The sequence below is a fragment of the Delphinapterus leucas genome, chromosome 15 (genome assembly GCF_059928025.1).
Source record: "Delphinapterus leucas isolate spDelLeu-1000000601 "Yukka" chromosome 15, BTC_Dleu_Yukka2, whole genome shotgun sequence".
In the NCBI taxonomy this organism is placed as follows: Eukaryota; Metazoa; Chordata; class Mammalia; order Artiodactyla; family Monodontidae; genus Delphinapterus; species Delphinapterus leucas.
Genome location: NC_143143.1, coordinates 37,173,045 through 37,185,457, shown reverse-complemented (window position 1 = coordinate 37,185,457; position 12,413 = coordinate 37,173,045). Strand labels below are relative to the sequence as shown.

At 64.2% G+C, this 12,413-nt stretch overlaps 2 protein-coding genes across 2 annotated transcripts; one reads left to right on the top strand and one right to left on the bottom strand.

The window, feature by feature from the left end:
• Positions 1-1,269: 1,269 nt before the first annotated feature.
• CCDC154 (coiled-coil domain containing 154) lies at positions 1,270-12,281 on the bottom strand. The gene is given in 18 exon segments (XM_089896428.1): positions 1,270-3,060; positions 3,178-3,294; positions 3,296-3,357; positions 3,648-3,731; positions 4,164-4,281; positions 4,654-4,730; positions 4,801-4,923; positions 5,942-6,079; positions 6,158-6,284; positions 6,634-6,758; positions 6,855-6,983; positions 7,056-7,157; positions 9,082-9,205; positions 9,554-9,649; positions 9,976-10,022; positions 10,210-10,387; positions 10,476-10,695; positions 10,810-12,281. Coding segments are annotated over 18 exon segments (2,004 nt in total). The 5' UTR covers positions 10,820-12,281; the 3' UTR covers positions 1,270-2,933.
• On the top strand, positions 1,424-4,057 carry PERCC1 (proline and glutamate rich with coiled coil 1). The gene has a single exon (XM_030763592.2). The coding sequence runs from the start codon at positions 1,467-1,469 to the stop codon at positions 2,262-2,264; it is 798 nt and encodes a 265-aa protein (XP_030619452.1). The 5' UTR covers positions 1,424-1,466; the 3' UTR covers positions 2,265-4,057.
• Positions 12,282-12,413: the final 132 nt, after the last annotated feature.

Below are 12,413 nucleotides of genomic sequence, written 5' to 3'. Positions count from 1 at the left end.
TCTGCGATGACAATGCAGTCACCAAATATTTGCCAGCCGGGCCAGCCACAGAGCTTGGCTATAAATGCTTGAGCCCAGGTGGAGGTGGGCCTGCCCAGCGGGAGCTGCAGGCCTCGGCAGGTAGGAGCCAGGCTGGACGGCGGGCGGGAGGGTGCTGGTGGCGGAGGTCCTGGGAAGGCTGTGGGGTTCCTCTGCCCTGGTGGTCTTTGGGGACCACCCACCCACGGGGAGGGGTCAACAGCAGGGCTGAGCGGGGCTGGGTCATCGAGGTGGGCTGGCCAGGGAAAGGGGGGCACCTGAGTCTTGGCTCCCCACCAGCGGCCATGCCAACGCCCAACGCTGGGGCCACGGTTCACCCCAACAGGGAAGAAGGGCCCTAGAACTGCGGAGCATGATGGCAGGGAAGAGGGGGAGGTCCGAGAAGCCCCCCTGACTCTGAGGGCGGCCTGTGGACTTCCCGCCCCTCCCCCCACATGGGGAGTGGTTTCCTGAAGCTGTGAGCCCCCCCTTCTCTCTAACCCTTCTTCCCTTTCTTCCTCCCCCTTGCCCAGGGCTCCCGCTAGAAGGCCTCCTGGTCCAAGGGCTGGCCCCCCTGCCTCCCTGCAGTGCAGGAGCTGGGGCCCTGTTCGGGGGGGGGCCTCCCACATTCACAATCAGCTCCCCTAATCCCATCCCCTCCATGGTCCTGCCAGCCCCCCCACCCATCCCCAGGTTAGAGATGCTAGAGGTGACCTCACCAACCCTCCACCCCCGACAGGGAGCACAGGGAAGCCTGCGACTGTGGGGACAGAGAAATGGCTCTGCCCTCCCCTGAAGATCCCTGGAGCTCACCCTCACAGCCCCTGAAGCCTCTGAAGCCCCCAAAACTGCAAGGGACAGAGCACCCAGGTCGAGGCAGCCAGGCCCGGCTCCCGGGCTCAGCATGGTCACTTCAGGCACAGAGGGACCCTGCCAACCACAGACACTCGGGGAGGGGATGTGTCAAAGGGGTCCCTCCCCACCCTGCACCTGGGCAGACTCTACGTCAACAAGCCTGTTTATCAAGAGCTACAGCGACCCTGAGCTGGGGCGAGGGCTCTGCTCTCCAGACCCCAAACCTGCCCGAAGCCCAGCCCCTGGGCCAGCTCCCTTCCCACCTGCCCAGCTTCTCTCTCTCCAAGACTATTCCAACAGCACTGTCAGCCACCCTCCCTACAGGACAGGATGTACCCTCCTCTGGCGGGTGACTGAGGCCTGCACCCTGCAGCTCACCCCTGCCATGCCCCCCCGCCATGCCCCCCCGCCACAGTGCCCACCACCTCCGTCTCTCCAAATGTCACCTGCCTCTGAGCTCAGCACCCGCCCCAACCCTGCAGTGACTATTCTCCTAGGAGGGCTGCGGGCCCTGACTGCTAACCTGTCCCCTCTCCACCTCCCTCCCCAGCTAGCGCCCACTGCCCGAGAGCCCCCAGAAGCTCGGCGGAGAGATGGCCGCGGGCGTGATCTGGCCTCTCTGTGACTTCCGGCTGCCTCTGCCATCCCATGGGCCCTTTCTGCCCTCAGACCCGGAGCCCCCAGACTCTTCTGAGGAGGAGGAGGAGGAGGATGGGGAAGAGGAACTGGAGGTCGAGGGGCCAGAGGGCCACAGCCCGGCCCCCCAGAGCTCAGGTTGGGCCCCAGAAGTGGCCCCTCTGGACCCCGGTGGCCCAGAGACGCCGCTGCAGCTCCTGCGGTTCTCTGAGCTCATCAGTGGCGACATCCAGCGGTACTTCGGCCACAAGGACCGGGGACAGGACCCCGACGCCTGCGACATCTACGCCGATGGCCACACGGCCAGCAGCTCAGCCAGGGAGCTCTCCTGCGCCAACCTTGTGCGCCTGACCCAGGGTGAGGCCCCAGAAAATGAGGCCACTGAGCCCGGGGTCTGCTCCCCTGGGGCCCCCGAGGGGCAGGCGTGCGGGCCGGGCCTCGGTGGGGAAGGGCTGCAGCCGCTGGGACCCCTGGCCGAGCTCTTCGACTACGGGCTGCGGCAGTACTCGGGACCCAGGGCCGCGGCCGGCCGCCGACTCAGGCTGGAGCAGAAGTACGGCCACATCACCCCCATGACCCAAAGGAAGCTTCCCCCCTCCTTCTGGAAGGAGCCGGCACCCAGCCCCCTGGGTCTGCTGCACCCCGGCACGCCTGACTTCAGCGACCTGCTGGCCAGTTGGTCAGCAGAGGCCGGCCCCGAGCTGCTGGGCTGGGGGGGCCAGGCCCTGGAGGGGGTGCAGCTGGCCGAGGCCTAGCGATTGAGCAAGGATCAGCGGGGGTGAGCTGAGGGCAACAAGGGCCTGGACTCTCCTTATTGCTGTCCTGAGAGGAGCCCTCGGGGACCTCCAATCAGGGCAGCCACCAGGGGACAAATCAGCTCAGGTAGGGACTTCCCAGGCCAGGGCAGGGAATGGGCAGGGGCCACCCAAGAGCTCTGCCCACAGGAGGGAGGATGGGGCAGGAGCTGCAGCCTCTTGGAGGCGGTGGGCTCAGGGTGTCTACACGCTGGGTTCCCCTCTGGGCAAGCCACATTTCCTCAAAGACCAGCCCCCAAAGTTCCAGTCAGTGGTGAAGGGCAGCCCTCCACACTGCCCATCCAACTGGCCCCAGGGTGGCTCTTCCTCGTGGCACCCGCGCAGGTGGCAGGGCCAGCTACCATGGGGGTGACGGCTTTCTTGGAGGGGCAGGAAGGGGGGCACCGTCTGAGTGGCCAAGCTAACGTGCTGTTGGCTCCGGTTGGGGCTCGGGCCGCAGTGCCTGTGGGTGGGAGGCGCTGGGGAGCAGTGGGGCCTGGGGCTCAGCAGCCAGGACAGGGGCAGGGGTTCTGGGAGTCTAGGGAAGGTCCTCTTGGCCACTCCCCTGCCCAGGGCCTCCTGAACCCCTGGAGGGAACTCCAGCCTCAGACAGGCGTGGGGCGGGCATGTTTATTTCTGGGAAAGGGGCAGGGACAAGAGCTAGTGGGCGGGCTTCTAGCCGAGGAGCTTCTCCGAGACCGCCCTTGGCCTCCGCCAGGCCGCCAGCTTCATGAGGACCGCCTTCCACCGCAGCCACCTGCCCAGAGACACGGCTCACGGCCTGGAACCCGCCTCCGCCCACTGCCCTCGGGGTCCGCCCAGTCCTGAACCCGGGCCTGGAGGGGGCTCTGGAAGGCGGCTCCCCGCTGCCCACCTCACGGCCTGATACATGCCCCAGTGGTTCATGGGGACCACCTTGTCAGGGGCCACATCCTTGATGAAGAACTGCTGCCTCACCAGGGACATGAGGACCCTCCTGCTGCCTAGCGTCAGGGCCCCCCTCGCTCCACAGGTGCATCACGCTTGACAGCGGAGTGGCCATCTCCTCCGTGCGCTGTGGACGCGGGAATCAGACCAGAGGGGCGGGACAGCCAACGGGATTTATCTCCCTCTGGGCTAGCCTGGGCCTTATCTGCCCAGAAACTCTGCTTGGGCCAGACACGCAGACAGACGGCTGGGCAGACCAAAAAGCTACGGGGTGGCCAGGCTGGGGGCGGTGAGGGCAGCTGCAAGTCAGGCTCTGCACAGAGAAAGGTGGCCCACCCACAGGGCCTGGTAAGCCCTGGAGCTTGGGTGGCGGGGGCGGGGGCACGGCCAGGGCCCAGTTCAAGGGCCACCTCTCACCCGCTTGGTTTCTGTATTAAACTTGAGATTCTGAATGGTCTTTTACTGGATGCTGCTTTCCAACTTCATCATTTGGTTCTGAAACTAAACACGGCCCCCATTCGTGGGCACAGATGCAGGAAGTCTGCAGACTCGGGGGAGGCCCCCGCCCTAATCACTCGTGGCAGGAGCCGGCCTCTGACACATGGGTCCTCGCCCCTCAGTGGGAGCCGGTCGCATCACTCAGGCCAATGACAAGGGGGGACCCGGCCAGAACTCACGGCTGCTCTTTTCACTAGCTGCTGATGCACCTCAGCATCTGGGGGCTCCAGACAGGAGCCCCCACTTGGTACTTCCAGAGGCTGATATGTGCAGAGCCGCCCAGCAGGATGGCTGGTTCCATGCGCCTCGCCCCCCACATTCCCAGGGGGGTGTCCTGGATCTGAGCCTCCCTGGGTGGGGGAAGGTCTGCCCCTGTCTGAGCCAGCCCCCCACCACCCCCCACCGAGTGTGCCAAGCCCAGGGGCCCAGGGGTACCGTGGCCAGCTTGCCCTGGATCTTGGCGATCTTCCGCCCGGGGTTGCCCTCTCTGAGCAGCTGCACAGAGGACGGCAGAGCAGCCAGCTCCTGCCTCATGGCCTCGCCCTCAAGCTCTCTGTGAGCACAGGAGGCCGGGGCTGCCGGGCTCTGGGGGGCATCTGGGGGGTGGGGCAGCTGGGGGGAGGAGGCCCTGGGCAGAGCATAGGGTGCTCGGCACTGCTGCCCCACCAGTGGGCACTGGGGGGTCCCCAGCAGGTGACAGAGTGAAAGGCTGCCCCCAGCAGGGGCCAAACCCGAAGCTGGGCCAGGCCTGGGGTGGGGAGGGGTCGGGACTGCCACAGGTGCAGAGGCTTGGGGAGGATGGACCACTGTCAGGAAGCCCTGTGATGCAGCAGGGTCATTCTGAGACGGCTGTGCCCTCCTGCAGTGGGACCAGCCCACTCCCTGAAGGTCCTGCCAGGCTATGACAGGGAGCCGGGGGCCTCACCTGGCTTTGGCCTCAGCAGGGATCTTGAAGTCTGAGTCCCTCTTGTGAAGGATGCACGTGTCGGCGATGGCCTCTATCTGAAACGCGGAGCCGGCGGGCTGCTCAGGGTGGGCACAGCGGGGAGGGGGAGGCCAGCCCAGCCCTCACCCACCTGCCGGGCAGGCTGTCCACTCTCTGCTGCACCTCCCGTAGGTGCGCCTCGGCCTCCTCTCGACACCGGGCCAGGCCTTCCCGCCATCGCTGCTCTGCAACTCCCCACACACTCTGTGCCTGGGGTGCAGACACCAGTGAGGGCTGGAACCCGCCCAGAGAGGGTGGACAGGCCGACTGGCCCCACTGGAGCCATAGTCAGACCTGAGACGCCGAGTCCCACGCAGCAGAGCTCCTGGAGGGCACAGGGCCCCCGCCTCAACTCAGAGCATGTCCACACTGACCGGACACAGCCCGGGTGGCCTGGCCTGGCACAGTCTGGGTGCCCCAGTCCTCCCAGGCAGGGCCACCAGGCTGAGCAGAGCCACATCCCTAAGAAGGCCTGGCTTCGCTCCCTCCCCTGAGCCAGACCCAGCTGCCTGTGAGTCGGCAGTGACAGAGAACAGGCAGCTGGCCTACACGCACAGGATGGGGGACCCAGCCCCGCCGCCAAAGGGTGTATACCTGTGTTCACGGCAGCACTAAGGGCTTCAGAAGGACACCAGCTCAGTGTCCATCAGCTGACAAATGGATAAGCTATGATCCATCCACACAGTGAAATGTGACAGCCATAAAAAGGAAAGGAGCACTGACACATGCCACAGAGTGGATGGACCTCAAACATGGAACATTCAGCGAGAGAAACTCACAAAAGGCCACAGAGCATTTGATTCCATTTATACGAAATGTCCAGAGCAGGCAAATCCAGAGAGACGGAAAGCAGACCAGTGTTTGCCAGGGGCTGGGGGAGGGGTTGTGACCTCTAATGCACGGGGTTTTCTTTTCGGGGATGGAAAAGTTCTAAAAGTGATTGTGGTGGTGGCTGTACAACTCTGAATAGACAAGAACCACGGAAGTACACACTTTGAAAGGGGGAATTGTCTGGTGGGTGCACCGAACCTCAATAAAGCTGTTAGAAAAAGAGCAAAAAGAACCCAAAGGTGTAGGCTGCTTTGCTGGTCACTCAGTGGAGCCCCCGTGTGGTTGGGGCCCTGAGCCTTGTGGACAGCTGTTGGGTGGGTTGGGACCCGCCGCCCTGAGGGGCAGCAGGACCCCTCCCATCTAGGTGTGCCTTCCCCGGGCTGCTCTGTGCACTCACCTCGCACAGCCTCAGGCTCAGCGTCTGCTCCTGCAGGTCCAGCCTCCAGCTCAGGGCCAGGAAGTGGTCACTCATGTCCTTCACCTGCCTGACCAGCTCAGCCACGGACACCTCCAGGGCCTGGCTCTTTTCTCGGAGCTGTGGGAGGCTGGGCTGAGTGTACTGCCTGCATAGGCAGGGAACCCTGCAGGCCCGGCCCTGGCCCTGCCGTCTCACCAGCTCCAGGGCACTGTACATCTCCTGCTGGGCCAGCTCGCTGGCCAGCTGCATGGTCTCCAGGCTCTCCTGCAGGTAGGTAGCCAGCTCCCCGGCCCGGCTGTTCTCCAACTTCCCTTTAGCATCCCTGGGGGTGGGTGCCACTGAGAGAGACTGTCCCTCAGCCAAGGCTGGCCCACCCCTTGGCATTGTGCCAGGGCAGCGAGCCCAGCTACTGGCTTCAGAACCTTCCAGGTGGCCCCAGGGAGAGGATGAGGATCATCACAGGGACCACCGAGACAGGGCTGAGTCCACCGCTGCCACTCAGAGCTCCCCCGCGAGGGACAGGCTGGGGGAGGGATGGGAGCCCCCCACTAAAGGGCAGCTTCTCTGCCCCAGGGCACCCTGCTGGGCCTCGAGCCAGGCTCAGGACGTTGGGGTCAGGGGAGCAGGGCCGTTCCCACCTGCCCCACCTGAGGCCCCGCTCGGACACCCACCAGGCCTTCTGCTCGGCCAGTAGGATGTGGCTCAGCGATGCTTGGTTCTGACGCACGAACTTGGCCAGCTGGACCACGGCCTTGTCCAGGCCCCGACACTGCTCCAGGAGGTGGCACTCTTCCTGCTGCCGGGCAGAGGCAACCTGAGACCTGCCCAGCTCCAGCCGGGGCCCCGCCTGTGCTGGTGCCCCGCCTGTGCCGCTGCCCACTGTGCCACCCACCTGCCTCTGCCCCTGCAGGGCCCGCGTGCGCTCTGCGTCCAGCTCCCGGAGTTGCTGCCACTGGCTCTCCAGCTCCTCCCACAGGCCGCTCTCCACCCGCAGCCGTGCGCTCTCTGAGGCCTTCATCCTCTGTGGGGAGACCCCGCCCGCTGTGAGCTGGGGAGAGGGGGACTGGATGGCCTGCCGCCGGCAGGCACTCACCTTCTCCAGGGCCAGAAAGCTCTTCTGCAGGAAGCTGCATAGCTTGGCCTCCCTCTTGAGAAAGCAGAGGCTCTTCTCCTCCCTGAGCTTGGTCATCTGGGCCTGTGGAGTGGGGGCCACATGGTCACCGTGCACCTCCCCAAGGGCGTCCCCCTTGCCCATCCCCATCCCCACAGCGCCATCAGGGACTTGCTGTTCTCCTGCCCAACCATCTCTGTCGGAGGGGACCCTGGTCCTGTGTGCCCTGCAGGGGTGGGCCCGTCACACCCTCCTCAGGAAGGAAGGCAGGGCAGGCAGGGGCCACATGTCCCAGAGAGCCAGGCGCAAGGGCTGTGAAGGGTCTGAAGGCCACGCTCCACGGGCCCAGGACACACATGGTCCTCACAGTGACTGCCAGACCCCACCAGGGGAGGCGGCAGAGCAGCCATCGGATCATACCCCTGCCAGGAGCCCCGGGCAAGGAGGCTGAGTGTACATGTGAGCACACGCTCACACATGCACACACACTCATGCACATGTGCACATCCCCGTTCACACATGTGCACACACAGTCTGCCCTCATTCTCCAGGCCCAGGGTGGGACCCCCTCTCTCTTCTCCCTCCATCAGCTCCTTTCTTGCTGCACCGAGGGTCTGGATGCAGGAGACGGGGGTCTAGGCCCACAGGCACAAGGCACCCTCTCCACGGCCACAAGTCCTTCTAGGGCCAGGAGGGCTGCCCACAGCCCAGAGCAGGTGTGCCCTGAGCCCCCACCAGCCTCCCTGTCCCATGCAGGGTAACCCAGAGCAGGGCTTGGCTGTTTCTATAAAGAACCAGAAGGCAGGGCTTCCCTGGTGGCGCAGTGGTTGAGAGTCCGCCTGCCGATGCAGGGGACACGGGTTCATGCCCCGATCCGGGAAGAGCCCACATGCTGCGGAGCGGCTAGGCCCGTGAGCCATGGCCGCTGAGCCTGTGCGTCCGGAGCCTATGCTCCGCAACGGGAGAGGCCACAACAGTGAGGGGCCCGCGTACCGCCAAAAAAAAAAAAAACAGAAGGCAGACGTTTGGCGTTCATGGGCCACAGGGTCTCTGTCATAAGCCCTCAGCTTTGTGGTTCCAGCACAAAAGCAGCCGTGGGCAACAATAAACGAATGGCCACATGCCGATAAAACTTTATTCACAAAACCAGGCAGCAGTGGCAGGGCACTGACCCCAGCCCCATGGCACACTTGGGGAGATGCGTGCCAGCCAGGCATCGGGGATCCCGGGCCCCGATGCCGCCTGGGGCTCCTGCCTCTCGATGGAGCCAAGGCACCAGCTCCCCACAGGGCAGCGGGAGGGGCACGCATGGAGCTGGGCAGCTGAGCTATGAGGGCAGCAGCTGGGGACGCGGCACAGTCCCTGGTCTCTATTTGCAGAGCTGAAGAGGCTGGATCCAGAGGTGCCCCACCCTGGCCCCTGCCCCACCTTCTAGGCCACACACACCAGCCGGAAGCAGGGCCACCGGAAGATGCGTCTTCAGGAAGGGACTTCCACTTTGCACGGAGGGAAGCATTGAAGCTGGAAATGGCCGAGGAAGGGGCCTCGGGCTATAAGATTCTATTTCTTGGTCTGGGTGCTGATCACATGGGGAAGGGGAGGTGGGGGAGCAGTGACCACAACAGCACTCGTGCTAATGATGGACTTTCTGTGATGGAGGACGCACTCCACCTCAGCACAGCCAAATCGACAGCCACCAGCCACAGGTAGCCACAGTGCACTGCGATGTGGCTGCTGTGACCAAGGAACTGAGTTTTAAATTGCAACATACAGAGCCACCCGTGGCCAATGGCCACCGTAGTGGACAGTGTAGGACTTGGGGGTCGGCCAACAGGTCCGAACACGTGAACGGAACCAAAAGGAGAACTGGGGTGAAGGAAGACCTCAGCAGTGGAGAAGATGTGGGATGGGGAGAGTTGGGGGTCTCCTGCACAGACTGCCTTGTTGGCAGCTTGCTGGCTGCTGATGCCAGAGCCCTGCCTGGATCTGCCCCTGGCCTCCCAGGTACCTGCATCCTGGCCACCTCATGGTCCACCCTCTGGCTGACCTCCTCCTGGCTCTTCTGCAGGGCTCCACAGGCCACCTCCCGGTCCCGTTCCTCCTGCTTCAGCTTCTCGGTCAGCTCAGACAACCTAGGGGCAACGGCTGCAGGTCACAGCAGCCCAGTCGGCCAGAGGCCTGATGGGGAGCCTCAGGGAGGCTGGTGGGGCCCTGGACACCAAATCTTTTTCAGGCCAGGCCTGCATCCGGGGAGCCCAAGCTGACCTAGCAGGAGGTCCAACCCTGCCCGGGTAAACACAGAGAGGCCAGAAGCCCACTCTGTGTCTCCACCTGGGACAGAGAGACCTAGAATCCCCGTGAGCGTAACTGATGGGGAAGGGGAAGAGGTGGGGACCCTGGGCTGGAGGGTCACCTGCCCTCCTTGATGACTCCCACACGACCCCTCGGCAGGTCCAGAGACAGCCTCCTGAGGGGCCCACCTAAGGCTGGCCTCCTGCTCGGCGCCCTTCCGCTCAGAGTCCTGGAGTGCCTGCTTCCTCCTGATCTGGGTCAGGGCCTCCCAGACCTCCACCAGCCTGGCACACAAGAGCTGCTTCTGCCTGGGGCCTGCCCTGCCACCTCCTGGCAGCCAGGAGCAGGCTGGGCAGCCTTTGGGGTGGGGGTTCAGCCAAGGGGCCCAGCAGCAAGCCTTCTGCCCCTTTCCCAAGCTCCACAGGCTGCCGGGCTCCAGCAACCTGACCTTCTGGGGCTGGGCCGTGGATGTGTTTGCTTACCTGAGCAAGATACCAAATTGGAGGCAACAAAAGCCAGGGGCTGATGCCCAGACTGGCCTGGCAGCAGCCGCTGCTTCCCCAAAGCCCCTCTCCCTCCTGCTAAGCCTGCTGCAAGGGTGCAGGGGTACCTCTTGTCCAGGGCCTGCATCTGGTTCTGGTTCTGCAGGCTGGGGAGCTGCAAGGTGGAGGGGTGAGCTGAGTGCAGGCCAGGGGCCCTCCCAGCTCGACCAGCACGGACACGGGGGCCCACGGAGTGGGACCCAAGGCCCTGGCCTGAGCAGCAGGGGCTGAGTGGGGCTCAGGGTCCAGGAAACAGCTGCCCTGACACCCGGGGATGTCGCCTCCCAGCTGACGCATCCCACCTGGAAAGCCGCCTTCTCGGGGGCCTGAACCGCCTGCTGAAGCCTCTTCAGCTCTGAGTCCTGCAGCTGCAAGCAGGTGTGGACCTGCAGCAGCTCCTGCAGCAGGCTCAGCGTGGTACGCTCACAGCAGGCCTTGTGTCCCTGCAGCGACACCACCTCGGCCTGCAGGTCGGCCACCCTGGTGGGGTGAGGAGCGGGCTGTGTCGGCTGCGTGTGTGGGGCACTGACTACGTGGCTCCCCCGCCCCTGGTCTCCAAGGGGCTTACCACTGCTCCAGCTGCTTCCAGTGCTTGGGGGTGTCCTGCTCTGGTACAGAAGCGGTGGACATCAGGCAGCTGGACTCATACCTCTCCGAGATTTCCTCCAGACTCAAGGGCTCGGAGCTGGCCAGCCCTTCCTCCAGGAGGAGTTCCAGGTCCTCTGGGGTGATGGTGCCCGGCTGGGAGGGTGGCGAGGTCCCTAACGAGGGGTTGCTGTCTGCCGGCTCTACAAGAAGGTACCTTGGGGTTTGCCTTTAGAGCCACCGGGGGGAGATGCTTGCAGATGGAGCCCAGGATAACAGGGATCCAAAACCTTGCTGAGTGCGCCCACTGAGCTCACCGTGGCTCATCCCGCTGGGTCCCACAGCAAGGCCCAGCTCTCACTGTCCATGTAGGAAGCTCAGCCTCAGAAAAGTCCAGGGCCCCACCTGAGGACACACAGCATTGGGCAGCAGGAATGGGACAGTGCCTGCCTGGCCAGCTTCAGATGGAGTGCCTGGGCTCTGAGGAGAGCTGGGGATCAGGAAGCAAAGCCGTCCCACGTGGCCCAGACCCTCGTGCAGGCTGGCTCTTGCCTGGTGGTCCTCCCAGCTCCGCCACAACTCACCTGATATAGCTTTACCAACAGCCCTGCCTGTGGTTTTGGCCGTTGCCAAGAAGCCCTGGGCCTAGCACCCCATGGCTGCCCACAGCTAGACCCCAGGGCGGTTGCGGGAGGGGGATAGGGGAGGGCGGGAGGCAGGAAAAGTCAGAGCTGAAGGCTCTGGGATCCAGGGGGAGCACATGAGGTGTGAAGTGGTAGCTCTGCCCTCACATCTCTCCTTCCAAGACAAAACCAAGGTAGGCAGGGCAGCGGGGGCTCTTCTGGAACCTTCTTTTTCTCACCAGAACCTCCTGACTTCACAGCCCAACTGCCGGTAGAACCTGAGCCCTCAGCTTTCCCATTCCGTCAAGACCTCCCCAACTGCCCGTTTTTAGAAGGATCTGAGCGGGTACCACTTGGCCAGCCAGCAGGGGTGGCTGCCGGCCTGACACAGGCAGGAACCCGCTGGCCTGGGCACGAAGGGAGGGAGGCCCAGGAGCAATCACTGGCCCTCTGGTCAGAGAACCCGAGCAGGGAGGCTGGAGCCCAGGACCTGCTGAACACAGCCAGCCCAACAACCAGGACGAGGGCACAGGGTGCCACAGGGGAACATGGCCAGAGCAGAGCCACCAAGAAAGGGTGCCGGCCACAGAGCAGTTGCACTGGTGATTTGAGCAACCTCAGCGAAAGAGACAGGTGGAGTGAATTTTATTTAACCCAGTGTAACTAAAAACTCCCTTAACACATAACCAACACTTGAGCAGCTGAGAACACAGTGCCTGCGCTCTCCCCACACCGGGTCCTGAAGCCGGGTGCGCTGTGGCCAGTCTTGCTTCAGGCCAGCACTGACACTCAGGTGCCTCACCCCACCCAGGTGGCCCTGCTCTCTACTGTTGCCCAGACCCGGCCACGAGGGCTGTTGGGGGGCTTCCCTGTGACAAGGTCAGTGTCTCACAGGCAACCCCTTGCCCAGGAAACCCGAAGCCCCGCAGCCACACCACACACCTTGGAGCCCAGCGGGTCTGCGTGCTGACGGGGCGGCCCGTGTTTTGGGTGCACCTGAGCTTGCAGACAAGGACGGTGGCCAGGATGCACGGAGAGGGAAAGAGTGCCTTCCCCGAGGGCTCTGCAGCGGCCCCAGGAGCAATGGGGACAAGGATGCAGTGGCCAGGGGCCTCCCTTCCATGGGCGTGGGACGGCCCCAGGTGCTTCCCCACCTGTGGGTCTCTGAGCCTCTCGCCTGCATCTCTCTCTCGGGGGTGTCCCCGCTGGGGCACTGCCTACCTGCACCACACATGAAGGAGGGCCGCATCCTGGGTTGCCCCCCCGACCCCAGTGGGCCTGTGAATACTGGGAAACTG

Bases quoted from the DNA above. Each gene is read 5' to 3' on its own strand.
- PERCC1 (XM_030763592.2), top strand. From the start codon at position 1,467: ATGGCCGCGGGCGTGATCTGGCCTCTCTGTGACTTCCGGCTGCCTCTG.